Raw genomic sequence first — 21290 nt, 5'->3', positions numbered from 1 at the left:
AGCACATTATTACCAAAAAATACATAAGTGCCCAAAATTTGACTTTTATTGTTCAATGTTTTTAATGTTAAATTATAAAATAATGTATATTTAATCATTTTAAAACTTCATCTTCATTATTTGTTAAACAACGTGGTTAATTTAAATTAATTTTTTATATCATAATCACAATTTCAATAATTATGTGATTATGTTTTACCCATTTAAAGTTTGTGAAACATGTAAAAATAAAAAAAAGCTTCTGCTAAGATACCGGTGTCGACCTTTAAGTGTCCCTTTTAGTGATTACCTGGTTTGAGGATATTTGTACAACTAAACGGCAAATCTACCAATTTTTCAGGGTGTTTACACGTAATCGCCTGAAAACTAAAATCTTATATGGGGGTCTGACGGGGGAAGTTAGTGGACATCTTCGGAGGCATTCAAATACCAAAAAATAAAACGGGACCAGGGCTCATCTATTCACTAGTTAATTTACGTAATTTTTGGAATATGACATCTTCCCTCCGTGACGGGTATGTATATCATAAGATCTTTCAGCGATTTATTATTTTTTTTAATAGGTTTAATCCTAAATATACGCAGTGGGTCATTTTAAACTGACAACTCACACAACACCGGCGGTGTAACAGCCTTTAAGTTACTCTTTAAAATACTGTCAATATGTTATTATGTAATATATTTAATTATAATGATTTTAGAGTTAAATATGACTTTCTCCTTCTTTTGTAAATCCGATTCATTCATTTGATATAGAGAAAAGATAAAATATACTCGGAATCATAAATTACTTTTTATCGATAAGAAAAATGTCTGTCAGTCTTTATCCTGAATTAATTCCCTTGAATAAAAATGGTTACTTCTAAAAACTAAAGCCATGTAAACGGTTCGTAGTAATAATAATTTCTTATTTCTCTTGTGTACCTATATTTTAATGCATATCCACGTTTGTTCCTTTTGTGAGGTATTGTTGTAGGAAATAACAAATTCATCTTAATTACTAATAACTATAAGTCGCAGTTCTTTTTATTATTATAGTCCGGTATTTTATTGGGCGTTTAAAGAAACAAAAACAAAGTATAACACTGTTAAATATATATTTTGTTTTTTTCAAGTGAGAATTTTCGGCGATTCCTATATTCTTTATCAACTATATACGTATTTGGTTGATATGGGAATTTGCTTGGGAAGCACGATTACCTGTTTTTCTGCAATAATGTTTGTGTCGTGCAGTCATGCAACGTTACTTTTTACACACCCCCTCCTCTACACATATCAATTTTTTTTTTTTTTTTTTTTGGTTTTGTTTTAATGTCAACAACGTTTATCCAGATCATTTGTTGAGTTGAACCGTTTTGAAAATATCACAATCTTTTATTGGCGGAGTTGTACAACTATCACACCCCCCCCCCGCGTTACTGATAGGTTTTTTTTTCAATTTTTTTCACTGGATTATTATTGATTGGACACTAATTAACCAGATTATTAAAAAAAAAAAAATAAAAAAAAAATAAAAAAAAATGAGGGTTTGTATTACTGTACACAGATTCGAAAAAGTTGTCAAAAAAAACAAATATAAAACAAATAAATGTTATCAAAGGCAATATAAGTTACTTTTTTACCTAACTGAATAATTTTCTACTGTTTTTATTTAATGTAACATGTTTATTCAGCTCGAAAAACATACAGTGTTTACCGATGTATTGGAAAATTTAAAATGGCGCCCGACTCTTTCTTTGAGACTGTAAGTTTGGGAAAAGAAGTTCAAAAAAAAAAAAAAAATATGCAAAATACTCTTAAAAACCCACCGAATATATGTCAACCTATGTCACGGTAACATATATTGAACGAGTTTCTAACAGTATTTTGTCTAGTTTTTTATTTATAACACTTTTTTCAAACCTTACCGTGTCTAAGAAAGAGTCGGGTGCCATTTTAAATTTTCCAATACATCGGTAAACACTGTATGTTTTTCGAGGTGAATAAACATGTTACATTAAATAAAAACACTAGAAACTTATCCAGTTAGGTAGAAAAGTAACTTATCTTGCCTTTGATAACGTTTATTTGTTTTTTGACAGCTTTTTCGAATCTATGTGTGCAGTAAAAACCCGCATTTGTAAGTCAGAAATATTTTTGTTTTCTCAAAGAAAAAAAAAAGATAGAATCAAGTCATGACTTTTTTTTAATTGGTTTTATGAAAATAAAGTTTCGATTTTTTTTTTTTTTTTTTTTTTTAACTTATTTAGTTTTTTGAGTTTGTACACATAGATTCGAAAAAGTTGTCAAAAAAAACAATATATAACAAATAAATGTTATCAAAGGCAATATAAGTTACTTTTCTACCCAACTGGATATGTTTTTAGTGTTTTTATTTAATGTAGCATGTTTTTGGGTTTGTTTTTTTTAATTTTTTAAGTATTATAAATTTCACTAACATGCTGGAGAAATGTTTCATAATTTTCCATCCCGTTGTCAATGTTCATATCGTACACCTCCGGATACGTTGCTTCGTCAACATGGGACCATTTCTTTGACTTGACTTTGACTTTGACATATAGATGTTTGAGGTCCAGGTTTTGGACCTGTTCATCGTTCCAAGGGAAAAATTTCCTAGACAACTTTGTGGCATGCGTGGCACAGAAACCCAGGAATTTGCACTTCCATTTTGGAGGATGGACAATATAAACTCGGCAGCAATCTCCAATGGACGTCAAGTCTGCTTTTGAATGCGTTTACAGTCTGTGCTTGTACAACTGCATCTGGGAGATCATTCCATGTGTTGACAACCCTCCGTGAGAAGATCCCTTTGCGGACATCTAGCCTACAGTGTTTTTTTACGATTTTGAGGTTGTTCCCCCTGGTTGCGCTGTTTTTGGCGATCTGAAAAGACGGCTTTCTTGTAGCATAGATCCCATGGATGTACTTGTAGAGATCGATCATGTCACCACGATTTCTCCGATGCTCAAGAGTGGCAGTCTCAGGGTTCTCAATCTTTCAGACTATGGCTTGTCCTTCAGTGATGCCAGCAGCTTGGTTGCTCGGCGCTGTACGTCTTCCAAATCACTGCATAAAGTCTTATGGTGCGGCTGCCAGACAGAGTGGCAATACTCCAAGATAGGACGCACAAGGCTCTTGTAGAGTTGCACAAAGACTGTATTTGAGAGGAAGTCAAATGTGCGGCGAATGATCCTGACAACTTTATTTGCTTTTGCGATGGATTTAGCTACATGTTCCTTGGAACTCAGTTTGTTGTCGATGTAGACGCCCAGGTCTTTCTCATGATCATGCTCTTCCAGTGTTATCACTCCAAGCGAGTTGTCTTTCAATGTGTATTTAGCCTCTGATCTCCTGCTCCCTAGTTTCAGGACACTGCATTTCATATCTCTCGAAGACACTTCCGTATTTAAAAAAAAAATAAATAAAAATAGGTGACCGATTTACCAGAATGTTGTAACTAAAAAGTGAGCACCCCTTTCAAATGTCAAAATGATTTTTTCTTTCCCAATTTTTTTTTTTCATAATCTGGTTAATTAGTGTCCAATCAATAATAATCCAGTGAAAAAATTTCAAAAAACTTATCAGTATAGAAATTACGCATGGGGGTGATGGTTGTACAACTCCGCCCTTTTATTTTTTTTTTTAAATTATTTAAAACAAATAGGAAAGGGGTTCTTTTATTTGGTATTATTGTATGCTTGCGCAGTGGATACTGATTTTTCATCCTTGGCCCCCAAAATCAACTGAAATTAGACCATTCCTGTAATTAACCGGTCCGTGTTGATTTTGGGGTAGTTAAGTTCGGTGAAAGTGCACTGGAGGACCACCCGATGACTTACCTTTAAGAAGTTTATTCTTATTTTCAACCTCCCTGTAATCAAGGAGTTGATTACAGGGAGGTTGAAAATAAGAATAAACACCCCCAACCTCTCCATGTTAAAAACGTCTTTCGGAATAAACGCCCTTTGCAGATTGGACAACCAGTGCACATTGACCGTCTTCGGGTGGTCTTTGCCTTCTCTCTCTGAGAAGGGATTAGTTTATTGTTAAGTGTATGAGGCGCCCTCATCGGGGAATGCCGACAGGGCTTCCCAGGCACTATTTGCAGGTCAGAGTGCTCCTCCTCAGGGTCGCTGACTTCTCAATCTCGCTTTCCGACCCTGGTGTCTAAGTTCTTGCAAATAGGAGAAAACTAAATAACTTATTGTATCCTCAGCAAAATGACTTCCTTAAAAAAATAAAATAAATAAAATGATATTTTCCCTTGCGATATGTTGCTGATTATGTGCAATTCTAGGATGTCCAGCCTCTCGGGCATTGCCTTATCTCTTAGTTAGTTTATTGGAATGCAGACGAGGTTACCCAGACCAGAGTGCTGTTCCTCTAGGGCGCTGACTCTTAAACACCTTGAAAAACTTGAAAGAAAAAAAAAAAAAAAGCGAAAAAATAAGTATGTAATGTTTTCACCTGATATGCGTTGCCTTAAAAGATCACCAATCTACAAAAGAGTCAAAAACATTTTAGGACCGGCTTTATATGTAAATTTAACGTAAAATGATTAGCTATTTTTGGTTCATTTTAGCAATTGAGACCAGTTAATCATTTGGCGCACATGCACAAGAGTGGCTACGCCATAAAAATGCGTGTTTTTCGCCGTTTAAGTTTTTTTTCCGACGATTATCATAGATTACAGACTTAATAATCATATTAGCAGAAAAAATTAATGACTTTTAAGAAAGGGGGCTTCACTTTCTCATCATAACGTTCTAATCACGTGACACGGACAGTAAGTCAGGTAGCAATACGGTAGAACGTTATAACAAGAAAGTGAACCCCCTTCTAAATAGTCATTTATTTATTTTCTTTTTTTTTTTTCAAAATTTTTTTCTGCTAATATGATTCTTAACTCTGTAATCTATGATCCTCATTGGAGAAAGTTTTAAAAAGATGTAAGACACATATTTTTAGGGGGGGGGCACTCTTGAACAGGCCACCAATCAATTTTTTTTTTTCTACTGCTATAAGAAATAAATTCTGTGTTTTTTTTTTTTATCAGCGGATGTGCCTAATTTGTTATGCGGTTACCTTGCAAGTCGGACTTAGAGTTAGTAGCGATAAAACAATCTTGTTAATAGTCCATAAAAAGTTAGAATTGGTCAGTAATGGATGACAATTTTACGTTGATCTCACAAATTCTAAAATAATTGTTTTGTTTTTCTATTTTTATTTCCACACAGTTTTTCAGTGTTCGCTCGTATTCCCCTAAAAAGTAGAATCTTATTTTTAGGAAGGGTGGAGGTGGGGGGACTAAGTGTATTAATCTACGCTATTCCACATCTCGTGACATGGGGAGTTTAAACAAAGTGAACCCGCAACAATTCCCATTCGTTCTATTTATTATTCTCATCTTTGGCCGATACCAGATTTTTTCAGCTACATCTTTGCGAGTTTGGAAATCGTCGAGTTGAACTTTGAACTCGGGGAATTTGTACGGAAATTCGAATTGTATCTCCTTTTTTTAATCTACAGGGTAGATCATTCTCATTACGTCTGTCATGACCGCATAGAAGGGTTCATTTCCTTTAACTATTATCGGTTTTTACCACGTATTAACTTTTCCAAGTCATTCCATTAAACACATTTATTTAAAAAAAACAAAAAAAGGGTAAAGTTTTACTTTGTTTCCACCTTAGCATTTTCCTTTAATATGATGACTTCTACAGGTTTTGAGGTATGCTGAAAACAAATATTTCCTTTAAATCAACTATGTACGTGCAAAATGAATAAACGTTCTCAAAATGTATGATTAAGCGTCCCAACACTAGTAGGAACCATTTATTTTACTTGAAATTCAATATTTCAATTCGTTCGTTCAATATAAAAGCACCCAATATTTTTATCAAAGAATTGTATGAAAGTGAAACAAAACAAACCAGAAAACGCGAGACATGATTGGGCGGGGTCAGCAAATTAACTAACACTGTCTACTTCCTCTGACATTCAAAACAGGAAATGGCTCAAAGAAGTTAATATGCAGTAAAACTTTATTATCATTTTTTGTAGTAAGGATTGAACCTTCACACTTCAGATGATTGTCGCTTAGAGAACTGATTGTTAATCAGTGCGATCACCCATTATGCCATGGATCCACGTGAACCATTCTCGCTGACAGAACGTCAACGAGAACAATCTACCCCTCATAAATGGAATAAAGACTTCAGCTTGAATTTCATACCTGAATTTCACATAAAAATTTATAAGTCCGACTAGAAGATTCCAAAGTTTGAAAAGAATTTGAGGTTACATCGACCGAAACGTGAATATAACAAAGATGAGAAAAATAATCTGATTTAATCAAGTAACAATTACATTAAAAATTCCATGGAATTCAAAACAAAATTAAAGCTTAGCATAAGTTTATCTTCACTGATATAGTTTATTTGTCTGAGGTTCCATTTCTAGTGTTGCAGGTTAAAATCTCAACGGAACCCAAAAATTATGATATTTAATTATTAAATATTTTTATGTGCTCATGCAGAGAACATACCGTGCTATTTTTTTTAATAGTATTTTTCAAGTTGTATAGTATATTTTGTTTATTAAATGGTTAGTTGAAAGTATAGAATATTTATAAAACACCTTTCCTTCCCCATGTTAAGAATGGCCTTCTAAATGATAACATTATTATTTCAGCACAGTACAATAAGTGCATAAGTACCCATTTTTTTTTGTTTGGCTTCTACCAGTTTATCGTTCAGCTTATATTTTTACGATTGTATAATTTCAGAAAGCGGCCTTATCTTCCCACTTAACAAACAGAAAGAATGGAGACTATGTTAGCACCAAAGCCGTTCTCGTGTGATTTGTGTGGGGAGACCTTTTCAAGACGCAGCTCGATGGTGCAGCACAGGCGCATGCACAGCGGAGAAAAGCCGTACCAGTGCATGATTTGTTTGAAATCATTCACGCGACCATATTCCCTCCAGAAACACCTGTGCAGTCATACGGGGGAGAAGGCATTCACATGCGATCTCTGTGGACGTAAATTCTCTCGTAGCAGCACGTTACGCGAACACAAACGGAGTCATGCCGGGGAAAAACCATTCCAGTGTGATACATGTTACGAGTATTTTTCGCGTCGTAGCACGTTACATCAACACCAGCGAATGCACATGGGCGAGAAGCCCCACGTTTGTGATGTCTGCGGTAAACGGTTCACCCGACGGTACACGTTACAAAAACATGCCGTCGACCACACCGGCAAGGCGGCTTATGATTGCGACGTGTGTGGGAAACGGTTTCCTCGGCCTCATGTACTTCGAAAGCACCTGCGATGCCATTCAGGCAAGGAGCGGTATACGTGCAGTGTGTGCGGAGAGAACTTCTCGCGTCGGAGTAACCTTCGCGTGCACGAAAGAACTCATAGTGGAGTAAAACCCTTCCCGTGCACAATGTGTGGAAAGTTGTTCTCGCGACGGAGCAACTTGCTCGTTCATGAGCGGAGCCATGCAGGGATCAAGCCTTACAAGTGCGACCTCTGTGGAAAACGGTTTGTTCGGAATAGTACGTTAACGAAACACAAGGAGGGACATCTAAGCAATGAGAAATGTAATTTTGCAGAACAGATACCTGTAAATGAAACGGATATAACCAATAACGAAATTATTAATCAAACCACAAATGTTCATAGTCTACGTAGTACTAATCAAAACGAAGAGTGTATCCGTCAACAGCATGAAAACTACCACAATCACCTTGACCAAAATACCAATATACCTGCCAATAAACTTTCTGAAGCAAGCAGTAAACACAGTACCTATAACAATAGTCATAATATAACTTTGGCACCCCACATTAACCCAACAGGCTTACTAACAGAACCAAAGCATTCAACTCTTTGTACTCATTGTGGAAGATCATCTTTTGGTTGTAATCACCTGCAAACGTTACCAGCATCTGAGAAAGAATTCCATTTGCAGCAGACACCTTCTAACACTCCAGTTCCCTCCAAGACATGTCTGTCCACTACTCTGACTCCCAGAAAATGGCTGGAACCGCCAATGGTCATTGTGGCCGCATCCGAAACCCAAAATGAGCAACTAGCATCAACTTCCTGCCTTCCTGCTTCAGGGTCTGCATGGCAACGAAATATTTCATCAAACATTGTCTCTCTGCCCTTATGCGATACATTAGATGCCATACCATCAGCATCTGTTATGGAGATTTGAACATTTTTTTTTTTTTTAAATCAAAAATGAGGCAAATCTTTTGCGATATTTTCACACATACTAGTTTGCAACATTTCACTGAATTATTTATTGAACGTGCAACACCCCAACATCAACAACAAACATAATTCAGGTGAACTGTCTGCTTTCTAGTGAGAGTGCAACACTTTTTCTGGATCCATAGTTTGCACCGGGAGTATTCGATAGGATTTGCATCCATGTCCCTGTAACTGACAGAAATACTTAAAAGATCTAAATAAAAAACATTTATGGATTTTAGTCAGTTGACATACTTTCTAACTTCCGGTATGGTCAAAAAGCAAATCAGTTCCTTCGCTTTTATTGTTCTTCAGTATTTCTATTGTGTGTGTGTGTGTGTGTGTGTTTTTTTTTTACACAGGCATCACCACATTATCAAGGCATAGAGGCCACTCGAGGATAAGGGTTAAAGAGTGTACAGTAGAAATTGGACAATATAGTAATCATTAGTAATGGAAATTCGGTAAATTTGATAACTTATATGGAACGGCTCATCAAGAACTTGTTTACATTAGACTTGAAGACAACCATATTGTAGTCAGCCGGAAAGCAGGAAAACGGAAGACACAGGCGGGCAGTTCTAAGAAAGAAGCTTTGTTCATGGAATCTACGTTTAGGTTTAGGCACAGATAAAGAGTGGGGGGAATTATTGATAGTGTTTTCAGCTAGACGAGTGTTTCTTGTGAAAGTTTGGCGAGGGGGACCATAGACTGAAGCTCAGTCGAACACTTTCCATGAAAATAACGATACATCAGAGACAAACTCGCAACATCTCTTCTGTGAGATAGAGGTTGCAGGGAAGAGAAAAGGACATCTCCTATGAGGCTACGAAGTCTATTTTGAACTCTATCAAGGCAGGACAAGTCCTTTCTAGCAGCTCCTGCCCAGATGTGGCAATTGTGTTGCAATTTAATGACAAAAATATAAGAAAAGGACATTATTTAAAAGTATACAATAAAAATTAACAAAATTATACGAATAACACAATTAGTTTTTATTTGCACTTTCGATAACAATTTTTAAAAAATGTAAGTTTTTATTTTATTTGAAATTTTATAATAAATATGTATTTATGAAATTATAAAAATTAAAATATTTTTTTTTTAGATTTTAAAAATAAAATTTTTTATTTGCATTTATATAATAAATATATATATTTATGAAACTATAAAAATAAAACTATTGAAATTCAAATTTACAAATGAAATTATTGAAATTAAAATAACAAAATTTCAAATATCATAAAAAAACGTATCCAACACATAATATTCCAAAAATAGTTCAAAAGATTTTAAAAAGTGTTTTTCAGTAATTCTTTAAAAAATAAAATAAAACTAATTCCAACAATTCTTAATTAAAATAAGACTGAAAAACTTTTCAATGATTATTAAATAAAAAAAAGAAGGATCAGAAAAGCATAAAAAAAAGAGTACATGCACAGAAGAGATATAGATCGAAGGAACTTTGCCTTGTCACTGCTTTCGGTAGCATTAAACCGGAAGTTAGGAAATACATTGGCTGATGATAACCCATATATGTTATAAAAACATAAGAAAATAGAGTACCTGTACAGTTTAATCAAGACATTATTTTAAAAAAGTTATATTCTATGTACCCATTATGGAATGAAGTTCTCAAAAAAAAATTTCACTTAATTTGATCAAGTAGTAGTTTTTTGGGTTTTTTTTTTTACAGCAAAAAAAAAAACAATTTGTTATGAATGATATCGATCAAAAGGTAGCCATGGTTCGATTTTTAAGAAAAAAATCTATTATTTAACATGGGGAGTGTCGGTGTTTTAGACTGAGTTATCTCCCCGTGGCATGTTCCAAAAATACAAATTTAGCTAACTTCGGCACGCTGTTATAAAAAAGTCTTTTTCCGCTGTTAAAAAAATTTTTTTTTTTTTAAAACTGTCAAATTAAGTGAAATTTTTTTTCCAGAGAACTTCATTCCATAACGGGTATGTACAATATAACTTTTTTCATTTTTTTTTTTTTTTTGTCTTGATTAAACTGTATAAGTACCTAAAATAGATTACCCAACTGAACATATGGACTGGAAGTTATGACATTTTAATTTTGTGAAGTAATAATGTATTTTATCAAACGTTCTCTATGCCCTTATGCAATACACTGGATGCCATGTTATCAGTATCTGTTGTGGAGATCTTAACATTTGATTATCGTAATAGTGAATCAAATCTTTTCATACATCTTAGTTTGCAGCATGAGTGTTTATATATTACTTAATTATTGGAATTCTTTTGAGATGAGTAATTTGTATATATTTTATTTATTTGTGGACTATTATCCTCATCTTTTTATAGTTGTTGTTTAATGACGTTTCGGCCAACTATTCCTCTGGCCTTCGTCAGATTGTTTACCGCAACGGGATAGCAATGCTGAATCTGCAACTGTATCTTCAGTAATTACTGTCTTTTATAATAGTTGGTGTGGTCTCCCCATATTTTGGCCAACCAATCCTCTGGCTGGCTTTGGATAGGATTGAAACCATTACATCTTCAGACAATGCTCAGCTGGAACTGTAGAGATTCAATGTTAACGTCAATGTGGTTAACAACCTGACAACGGTCAGAGAAATAGTTGGCCAAAACATCATTAAACAACAACTATAAAAGATGAGGATAGTGGTCTGCAAATAAATAAATAAAAAGCATGAGTGCTTGTTCGAAATGATAAAAAAATTTTAAATATTGAATTTTAATTAAAACCAATCGTATCTACTTAATTGCCATGTCAAAATTAGCAACATATCCAAAAATTATGAAAAATGATAAGATAGAAAATTAATTATTAATGAAAATTGCTTTCGAAATAAACTGCAAGTTATACTTAATAATAATAAAAATAAGAACTCCAGTCTGAGTTACTTCCCCTGTTAAAGTTACATTTCAAAATAATAATCGTGGACGAATGGATCGGGAAAATAAATTTTTTATGTAATGTAGTAATGCTACGAATTTTGACATGACATTTAAATAGAAAACATTGTTTTTATTGAAATACAATTTTATGGTTTACGAATTTCGTTATTATTCCAAACAGGTACCATGCATATCACATAAGCGAAGCAGTTAAATGTATGGAAGGTAGGTGAAATTAAACAAAAAACTTATGTCATTTTCTGTTTAGTAGAAGTAATTCCATTACATACCTTCTGATTAATATTTAAAGCTTGGTATAGACTATTTTTTTTTTATGTAACTTTTAAAAAATATATTTTTTATTACATAAAACCATTCTGAAAAAAAAAAAATCAAGGTAATGACTAAAAAAATATATTTCAATTATAACATTTTTTTTTTTATTATAAAAATAAAACCATTGTGAAAAGGAAGCGTTTCAAATTAAACGCTAGTTATTTTATGTTAAGTTTTAAAATTAAACTGGAAAAACACTTTTCACAAATTTTTTATCGCATAAATGTTTTTGATTTCTTAAATATTTCTGTCTGTCAAAGGGACGTGGATGTAAATTGCATCACTTTAACCTATTTAGAATATTTTCTTTGGAGATATGTAAAGTGTCGTGTCTACGATGATAAACCCGTCACAATACTTGGAAGACATTATACACATTATTGCAGAATACAGCCTTTTGTAAAAATTGGACCTTTAGGTTACGCCATGAGTCGTGTGCTCTCGTGTAATGAATGAATGTAGGATTGACATGAAATTTTTAAAGATAAACTAAAATGACTGAAATAAATAAAAAGTAAACGACTTAGAATGACTTTAATGAACTTAAGGATGAATTGAATGACCTTAAGAATGACTTGAATGCTTAAAAAATAACTGGAGTCCTTAAAAAATCAACTTGAATGATCTGGAGAATGACTTGAATGGTTTTGAGACTAACTGGTTGTAAAGTGGGTTATCATTTTACATTAAATTAATAGAGAAAAGTGATCCCCCACTTTATATCACAAAGTTACAAACAGAAGTACAGCATGTAGTAAGAACAGATACTACACTTTGATCTTGGCCAAAAGGCCAAGAAAAGGGTTTATTTGCTCCCCCACCAAGCAAATTAGGCACAAGGCCGATTTTTAATATGAGGAGTGAAGGGGAAATGGGGACCAACTCCCCGGGGAGTAGTGGAGCTGGATAGTGACAATTGGTATGAAGGGTTGCCCTACATTGACCAAGGTCTTATATGTGGGGTCGCCCCCACATATGGTCTTTGCTTGCAGTATCTGCCGGAACAGATACTACACTTTGATCTAACAGCATCTATTAACAACAGACCTTTGATCTTAACCAAAAAGGCCAAGCACAAAAGTGTTACAGACAGACCAACAGACCGACTTGCACGCGACTAAAAACTAATAAAATAAACTAATTTCAACAATTCTTAATTAAAATAAGATCAAAAAACTTTTCAATGATTATTTAAAAAAAAAAAAAAAGAAAAAAAAAAAAGATCAGAAAAACATTAAAAGCAAAAAGAGTACATGCACAGGAGAGATATAGGCGTGAGAGAGAAAAAAAGCAAAAGAACTTTGTCTTGTCACTGCTTTCGGTAGCACTACGCCGGAAGTTTTAGCTGATTATAACTCATATATGCGATAAAAACATGAGAAAAGCGTGTTCCGTGGGTCCTGAAATTGTATTTAAATTGTAAAAATCAAAAGGAAGTAATAATCAGAAGGGACTTTTCTTTGGTATACACCGGCATCACTTCCACTGAACAGAAAGCCTAAGTTAGAATAACGTTTTTATTTATCTTCATTGAAAGCTCATACAACTGCTGTGGTTGGTGCACGGATGCATGCATTGCCTCCTTCCGAGTTTCATTTGAAAAATTGCACAGACGAGCATGGAATGTAGTTTAATTCAAGCTATAACACTTGAAGCAATCAACTAAATTCGTTGTATGAAAGATGAAGGCTTAGTCTATCACAGTTGATGGTTCAAAAAGTTTGACTCTGGTTTACAATCAAACAAAATCGGATCTTTTATGATGATGCTCCAAACCATCTTCTCCTTAAAAATATTGTGTGAAGATATAAAAAAAAATTTTTTAAATAAAAAAACGGAATGCACATATATTAACAAAAAAATTTAATTTTGAATAATAAATAAAATGTTTTTTATTCTTTATTGGTTTGTTTGGGTTTTTTTTTCCTTTGATTCCTTTCTGTGTCACCATGTTAATGGAAGCATCAGCAAGTCTGATTCTTTTATAAATTTCATCGGAAAATTCCAAATATTGCCTCTGAAATCCATTTCTTATAATACTAGCAGGGAGACCTGATGTTGCTCAGGGTTGAATGAGGATCAATAAATGTTCCATACTTCCAAAGCTTCTATTGTCATCGAAATTGATTGAGCATGATTTTTCGATCAAATTGATTGATTGTTCTTGTCAGGAACCCACCGTTGTGTATCACAAGGAAACTTCACATGCCTCCCCGCAGTGGCTTAGTCCACAACACATTGTAGTCTACATTGCAATACAATGCCTCGATAGAGTCTTGAAAGAAAAAGAATACCCATCCCTTGTTTAGTAGAGGTAATTCCGTTACATACCTTCTGATTTTAGGCTTGGTAAAGACTTTTTTTTTTTTTATGTAACTTTTAAAAAATATATTTTTTATTGCATAAAATCATTATGAAAAAAAGAAAATCAAGGTAACGACTAAAAAAAAATATATTTCAATTATAAGATTTTTTATATTATTTTATAATAAATTATTATTATAATTATTATTTTATAATTTTATTTTATTTATTTATTATATTTTATAATAAATTATTATTAATTATATTGTTTTATAATAAATTATTATTAATTATAATTATTTAGAAAAAATTTTTTTTACTATTTTATAATAAAACCATTGTGAAAAGGAAGCTTTTCAAAGTAAACGCTAGTTTAATTGTGAGTCAAGGGTTGCGCAATCCCAACCACACCTCTTCTGAATCAGCAATGTTTGAATTCAGTGGCAAAGAGAATTCCAGAATGACTGGAAACAATGCCGAGATAAGCGGAAAGCAGATACAGCACCTGGAAATCCCAAATGGTCACCCATTTAGTACTGACCAAGTTCAACGTTGCTTAACTTCGGTGATCCAACAGGAACCTGTGTGTTAGCATGATTATGTCATATATATATATATATATATATATATATTACACTGTAGAGAACCTACTACTGATTCTATTTTAATTAATTCCATTTAGTTTTTTCAGTTTTCTTATGGGATGATCATCTTTAGTTAACTATAATGTGTAATTATTTTCATTCAGATATTCTACATGATTTATACTTAGTAATATTTGCATAAAAAGGTTATAGTAAACACAAACCTCTTTCTATATACATTTATGTATGTGCATATATATTTGTTTAAAAAATTTTGCCTACCAAACTCCTCTGTCAGTTTTTGGTCTACATACATGAAACTTAATGTATAGGGCATTTGAACTCATGCAAAACTTTATATTTGGGGTTTTAACCTGGAAAAATCGGTGTGAAAGTGTAAAAATTAAAAAAAAAAAAATGGAATTTGCCAAATGAAGGTCAAATGATGGTATTACGAATATGTATGTGTAATGTAATAGCTATTGGTTCATGTTTTAATTTTTAGCCTTGTAGCAAACATGTCTTCATAGCTCAGGTATTTACATCAAAGGAAAAAGTAAATTATAAGCTAAATACTTTGGTTTTGATTCTCGGTGGTGGCGCACGAGCCATTTTGTCTTTTTTTTAACTTTTTAAATCATTATTATATATTGGGTTCAATATAATATAATAAATACGAAATCTGCATTAATCAAAATATCATATTTAAGCGTATTTTACTACCGGGCAATACCAGGCGGCCTGCTAGTATAAGTTAAAAGAAGAAAGCACCATATTAGCCATCTATATATTAATACAATAGCATGTGTGTTATTTTCTGTCACGCTTACATCCGGGTCGTTTAATTGTTATGTACTTCCATTTCTTGTAATAAATAATTTTACCAAGAATTCTTCATAAGTTTTGGTTTCGGTTTTGATTATAGCTGAAGGAACTAAAGTTCACACACACACACACACATATTTGGGAGGGGGGGTCGGTTTCAATTCAAGCTGATGAACCCAAATCATATAGATATATTTATTATTTTTGAAATCGCAATTTAATAATATATAAAATCGATAGAACATTAACTCTATAATAATATATACAAAATCTGCAAGAATTAAAATATCATATTTAAGCATACTTTACTACCGGGATACGCCAGGCATCCCTGCTAACTTAGATACTTTTGCAGTTTTAACAAAAGAACTACAATAATATCAGAGCGTCTCCATTTACGCTGAACATCTACAGAATGCCAACATCAATATATTACATATGAATGAAACCATGTGGAATTTCCACAAGTACCACTAATATTTCATTATTAATTTATTTTGATCCTGCAGGTAATAGAGCATCTTCAAATGAGAAGAATGAAAAACCTACCTATCGCCTTGGTGTTGCCTATGAATTGATGGGGAGGGAGAAAGGAAGAGACACAAGATTCAGTACAATGCTACCACCCCAGCCTAATATGCTAGGCTGTCTGACCCATTTAAATCCTGTCATAACGAATATTGTCGTTTCATTTTATATAATTAAATTTGGATCGCTATTAAATTGTAAAAACGTTGTTGGTAAGTTTAGTTCAATCTTGGGATAAAATAATTAAGTGATTTAATGTTTTTGTCTTTCTAACGTTTGATATGGTGATTATCTCTCGCGTTACAGAAGGTAATCGATGGAGGTGGAACATTATTGCACGCAAAAAAAAAAAAAAAAGGGGGGGGCGATACATTTGTTAACTGTTTTCATATTCTTTTATTACAGAACAATTCGAATATTTAAAGGCGCTGAAGTTTAATGAATACTTATATCTGTTGACTATTTTTTGCGGGTTTCAGAGCCGGAGATCATGACGAACTGGAAAGTACTAGATTATTGGAAGAGAATGTCATCTATCGTGAAAATTCATGTCAGATTCAGAAGTCTCAGTTGCTGCAGTTGTTGTTATTATTGAGCAACAAGCTTTGTAGTTGGTTTAGAAACATCGAGAAATTTTTTTTTTTTTTTTTTTTACATGGGAGTCACCACTTATCAAGGCCCAGAAGCCACTCGGGGATAAGGGTTATTGCAATAATGGGATAATATCGTAGTAATCGTTAGTAATTGAGATTTGATAAGGTGTCTTACTTAAGGGGGCAGTTTGTCAGGAATTTGTTTATGTTGGACTTGAATACATCCAAGTTGTAGTCAGGTGGGAAACAGGCAAACGGAAGAGAGTTCCACAGGCGTGCACTTCTAAGAAAGAAGCTTTGTTGATGGAATCTACGTCTTGATTTAGGCACAGATAAAGAATGGGGAAAATTATTGACAGTAGTTTCAGCTAGACGGGTGTTTTTCGTGAACGATTGGCGAGGGGGGGGGACCAGAGATTGGAGTTCAGACGAGCACTTGCCATGGAAATAACGATAAAACAAAAACGGGCTTGCAACGTCTCTTTTTTTTTTTTTCTATTTTGAAATGGCGGATTACAATTATTTTGTCACATTCATGGACTGTAGTTACCTCCCTTGGATTTTAAGACCTCTTCAACATTATCAAATACAAAACTAAATTTTATTTTTACTTAAAATTTCTGTTCCACTATCATTTTTTTTTTAACTTCTAGAATTTTTACTGATTTCGGCATGACAAGTACGTTAATTGTGGTTTTTTACCAAACTGAATTTTTTTGATATCAAATTATACTGCACATTTTTTAAATGTTAAATGGATAACTGTTCTGTTTGGGCTTATATATGGAGTCAAAGGTGGCTTTGTGACCGAGTTAGAATCTCCCGACCGACAGGAATTGTCATCCGACACTGATAATTGTATAAGCATGAAACACTAGTGTTTGTAGGTAAAAATGAATTATTACTTAATTATAATTATCAAGACCCTTTAAGAATACTGCAGAATTATAATTTTTTTTTTTTTTTAACATGGTGTTCATCACTTATCAAGACCTGAAGGACACTCGGGAATAAGGGTTATTGCATGTACAGTAATCAATGGGATAGTATCATAGTAATCGTTAGTATTGGAGATTTGATAAAGTGTCTTACTTAAGGGGGCAGTTTATCAGAAACTTGTTTATGTTGAACTTGAAGACATCCAAGTTGTAGTCAAGTGGGAAACAGGCAAACGGAAGAGAGTTCCACAGGCGTGCACTTCTAAGAAAGAAGCTTTGTTGATGGAATCTATGTTTTGATTTAGGCACAGATAAAGAGTGGGGAAAATTATTGACAGTAGTTTCAGATAGATGGGTGTTTATCGTGAAAGATTGGCGTGGGCAGGGGGGGGCAGAGATTGGAGCTCAGACGAGCACTTGCCATGGAAAAAAAACGATAAAACAAAGACAGGCTTGCAACGTCTCTTCTGTGGGAGAGAGGTTGCAGGGAAGAGAAAAGGGCATCCCCACTAAGCCACGGAGTCTACTTTTTACTCTGTCAAGGCAGGACAGACTGTTTTTAGCAGCTCTTGCCAAGATGTGGCAGCAGTACTCCATCCTTGGACGTACTTGGCTTTTATATAGATAGAAAATTGCATCAGCAAAGCAGTCAACTTACATCTATGCAATGTTCACAACTTCCACTTGTGTGAACACTGTAGGTTGTCATTGTACTTGCCCGAATTCAGCGTTTTATAGTTCTGAATTCTCTTCATTTCTGTGGCAATTGTTTGATGGCCGTGAAATAGAGGCCCAGCAAATGGAGCAAAAGGTGGCTTCGTGGCTGGGTTTGAATCTCATGACTAGCAGGAATTGTCACCCTGCACTGATGATTGCATAAGTATGAAACACTAATGTCTGTAGGTATAAAAGAATAATTATTATTTAATTATAATTATCAAGCCCCCTTTAAGAGTATTTAAGGATGGTCACTCTCTGGTAAGTATAAACTAAGACGCAGTCAACTAGCGTTTATGCAACGTTCAAGACTTTCATCGTTCAAACACCTTGGATTGTCTACCGTGCTTGAATTGAGCGTTTATTAGTTCTTAATTCCTTTCATTCTTGTGGCAATTATCTGGTGGATTAGAGGTAGAGGCTTAGCAAATGGAGTCAAAGGTGGCTATGTGACGGAGTTCGAATCCCTCAACCGGCAGGAATTGTTATCCTACACTGATGATTGCGTAAACATGAAACACCAGTGTCCATAGGTATAAAAGAATAATTATTATTTAATTATATATTATTGAATCCCTAGTTAGATTTAAAGATAATTAACTTACCAGTTAGTTGAAATAGTTTTGGAAAAAAAGAAAATAGCCACAAAAATACATGGAAAATAAGAGTTGAATTGTATTAAAAAAAAATATATAAATAATTAAATTAATTTACTAATAGTCGCCCACAAACTCTGAACGAGATTCACTGTTTCATTAGAAAATTATTTGCCTTCTAAAATAAATGCAACATGCTGGCTTAAATTTATCAAAATTCTACTTATTTTTTATAATTTTTTGGTGCATCCTAATATTTTTTTAATATTTTCTTGTTAATTTATTTTGAACTTGCATATCTCATAAGCTTCAATAAAAATAAGCACAAAAGTTTGTTATTTGGTGTCATCGTAATTTTCAAAATTACGAAATATAATTCCCTTTGATGCAAAAATTTAATTTTTTTACCCCCCAGCAATGAAAACGTAACGCAGTTGTCTCCCTTTGATTGTATAAAACAAATAAAAAAAAATTAAAAAAATATTTAACTGAAAAAATCTGCCATGAAAAAGGAATAGAGCTTATGTTATTTTGACCTTTTTTTGGGACTTTAAATTTACCCAATTCATTTATTTAGGGCATAAACTGATTTTCTCCAGTGATCATGAGACAACATCGAAACACAAAATTGGGTTGGGTTAGGTGGCTTTCCAAAATGCAACACTATTCTAAAATCAAAAAAGTTGCTGATAACTATTAAAGTAAGTTATCGAATTCATGTTCCCCAGTAGTTTTACATGGCCTTGATTGTATCACATGGACTGAACAACTAACCAACTGCATTGATGGGTTTCAAAATCATGTCATGCGTTTCATTATGGGACATCGCCAGAACAAAATATCTACCCTTTGTCAAACTATTTCCTTACCCCCTCTATTTGATAAAATAAAAAGTAAAACACTTAAAATTTTTGGCCATGTCAAACGATCAACCACTGGCCTGACAAAGTTATGCTTTAAGAGTATGTTAGAAGGCAAAAGAGGCAGGGAAAAGCCAAGGAGAAGATGAAGAGAAAATGATTTTGATTGGACATCTCTCAACAGTTAGGAGTCCATCAACCAACTTGCCCTTGATCAAAAGTCACATGGGTTCGCAATCCGCACCAAGCGAAAGATGCGACTCATGATTTTTAAATGTCACAAGCAGCAAAAATCTAAAACGTTTTAACTGATCCTAAAAAGTAAAGTTTTTTTTTTTTTTTTTTTTTTTTTTTTGTAAATTTAAAATAGGCCAACTTAGGGCACTGTGTACTTCAATAAACAACCTTTTAGAATCCTATCACATTTCAATAAATTTTATCTTGTCTTTTCATACGACAGTCTTCCCATTCATTTCCGCCACCAAAAAGTGGAATAGATTTATTGCTTGGTTATTTTTCTATAGGAGATGTCAAACAAATACCAACTATGGAAACATTGATAAAATTCACAATTTAGAATAAGTAAACTATAATTTATGCCTTACTTGTCCACCAAATTTCAGTTATGAATATTCAACAGTCTGTTTTATGACCGTTCAATGTTTTGCAGCAAAATTGCACATCAGCATTGAAAACAATCTGTAAACTGTCAATAAATCCTTTTGGTTTTTTAGTTCTAGAATAGTCTGAGGATTGATTTAAAGTTTACATGTTGAGATTGTCTTTGAGATAATCCCTCAAGTCCATTGAGTGTGAAACTCCTGAGACGACAACCACCAGTGTCCCCACAGTCGTTCCAATGATCTATTTAAAGTGTAGGATGTTGCTCCATCCTGTTTAAACCATTGTTCATCCTTCAGTGTCACCTCTTCATCTGACCAAAACATCTTAATCACTAACTAGCACTCAATATTCATCATGGTTGACAAGTCATTTTCATATTCAAACCAGTTAACCACGAATTATCTCCCTTGCAATTATCTCCTATTGCAACCCATGTATTTGATGGATGATAGTGTAACTTGTGAACGGTCTTCTGGTGAAGATGTTATCAAATTCACACAACACTAAATGAGCTTCATTAATACAGAAGTGCACATTCGGAGTTTATCATTGAACGGCAATAAAACAAAGAATGTTGGATATTCATGTCTGAAGTTTGGTGGACAAGTCAGGAATATACTGAAGTTTATTCATACCAAATATGGCAGTGATTGCAGAAGAGATTGAATTTTATTAACGATTTTAAGGATTGCCAGATCTTGTACTGTTTTAAAAAGGCCATTCTCCTAGTCATTACCTTTTCCTTTCAGAGGGAGGCATAGATTTATTGCACGCTGTACCCAGAATGCTTTTTTGAGGAGTTCAATTTGCCACATTAAACTGACAATCTATCTAAATTTGTGGTTATAGTCAGAGTCTTTCCTAAGTTTCTGCATGGCGCTACCAGAAACAGTGACGAGCCAAAACAGTACCTTTACGTTTTTTATTTTTAATTCAGTATTTGTATTTTGAAGCAATTTATTGAAATCTAATATATAAAAGGCTATATGTCTGTCTGTCTCCATATTTTGAAACTAAAGGTCGCAGAGTAACGCTTGGGGCCTCAAATAATTGGAATTTTTATGGGGTTTTATCCAGTTAAAATAGATTTTAATGGGTCAAAATTGAAAAATCATTAAACATTCATCTCAGTTTATATGCGAGTCACGTTGGTGGTACAGTGATAACGTTACCAGCTTTGAATACTACAGTTTCGGTTCTAGCTGATGGCACCTAAGTGCTTTTTCTTTTA

The 21290-nt window shown here is 33.6% G+C and overlaps 1 protein-coding gene and 1 pseudogene across 2 annotated transcripts; one reads left to right on the top strand and one right to left on the bottom strand.

Moving 5' to 3' along the window:
* The first annotated feature begins 246 nt into the window (after nucleotides 1-246).
* Nucleotides 247-13392, top strand: LOC145242641 (uncharacterized). Of its 2 annotated transcripts, none has more exons than XM_080105762.1 (2): nucleotides 247-515; nucleotides 6788-13392. In XM_080105762.1, the coding sequence occupies exon 2, from the start codon at nucleotides 6825-6827 to the stop codon at nucleotides 8226-8228; it is 1404 nt and encodes a 467-aa protein (XP_079961888.1). In that variant the 5' UTR covers nucleotides 247-515; nucleotides 6788-6824; the 3' UTR covers nucleotides 8229-13392. The 2 variants fall into 2 exon arrangements, with proteins under 2 accessions (XP_079961888.1, XP_079961887.1); XM_080105761.1 differs by lacking the exon at nucleotides 247-515 and adding an exon at nucleotides 755-886.
* LOC145243176 (U2 spliceosomal RNA) lies at nucleotides 12158-12295 on the bottom strand (annotated as a pseudogene).
* Nucleotides 13393-21290: the final 7898 nt, after the last annotated feature.

This window comes from Euprymna scolopes, chromosome 21, assembly GCF_053919585.1.
Source record: "Euprymna scolopes isolate OS-2025 chromosome 21, ASM5391958v1, whole genome shotgun sequence".
In the NCBI taxonomy this organism is placed as follows: domain Eukaryota; kingdom Metazoa; phylum Mollusca; class Cephalopoda; order Sepiida; family Sepiolidae; genus Euprymna; species Euprymna scolopes.
This window is presented reverse-complemented; position numbering and strand designations above follow the sequence as displayed.

Bases quoted from the DNA above. Each gene is read 5' to 3' on its own strand.
- LOC145242641 (XM_080105762.1), top strand. From the start codon at position 6,825: ATGGAGACTATGTTAGCACCAAAGCCGTTCTCGTGTGATTTGTGTGGG.